General features: G+C 43.3%; 1 protein-coding gene across 1 annotated transcript in view; it reads right to left on the bottom strand.

Annotated features, from left to right (window-relative positions):
* The window catches only part of LOC119588157, a 2,221-nt gene that overhangs the window by 927 nt on the left and 726 nt on the right, over window positions 1-568 (bottom strand). Inside the window, exon 3 of the mRNA XM_037936862.1 lies at window positions 62-218. Coding sequence (XP_037792790.1) covers window positions 62-218 — 157 coding nt within the window. The remainder of the gene's footprint in view (window positions 1-61; window positions 219-568) is intronic.

Consider the following 568-nt stretch of genomic DNA (forward strand, 5'->3'; position numbering starts at 1 on the left):
GTGTAAGCGCTGTCCAAATCCGCAAATCCGCTTCCCGCGACGCCCACCGTTGACCACCTACCTGAGCCAAGTCGTCCGTGAGGTCCGCAGACTGCGTCGCGAAGTCCCTCCTTCTCGACTTGGCGTGCTGCAAGAAGAGCAAGTAAGGGGTCGTGTAGGTCTCCTTCTCAGGGTCGTACAAGAGATCGTCGTCGGCTTCGTTTTCTTCGCTTTCAGACCTAAAGAAAATGGATGTGCCAAGTTATTTGAAATCGATGAGAAAATGGGAGTCGATGGGAAATGCAAAGAATGGGAATTAAAAGGACGTGCTAGAAATATTGAAATTAAAGAAGAAAAGAGAAAGAAAAATGGGAATCAATAGATAATACACCGAAAGAGAATCAACAGAAAATACAAAGAATGGGAATTAAAATAAGGAGTTCTCTTATGGTTCCTTCAAACTTTATTATTGCAGTACTTAGTGCACGCAAACAAGGTTCCTAAAATCAACGGAAAAGAAGCACAATTTTCAAGTACCCCAAGAACCTTCCCAACCACATGTAAAAGGTTCTAGGTTGAGATTTTCCTT

Source organism: Penaeus monodon, chromosome 23 (genome assembly GCF_015228065.2).
Source record: "Penaeus monodon isolate SGIC_2016 chromosome 23, NSTDA_Pmon_1, whole genome shotgun sequence".
NCBI lineage: Eukaryota > Metazoa > Arthropoda > Malacostraca > Decapoda > Penaeidae > Penaeus > Penaeus monodon.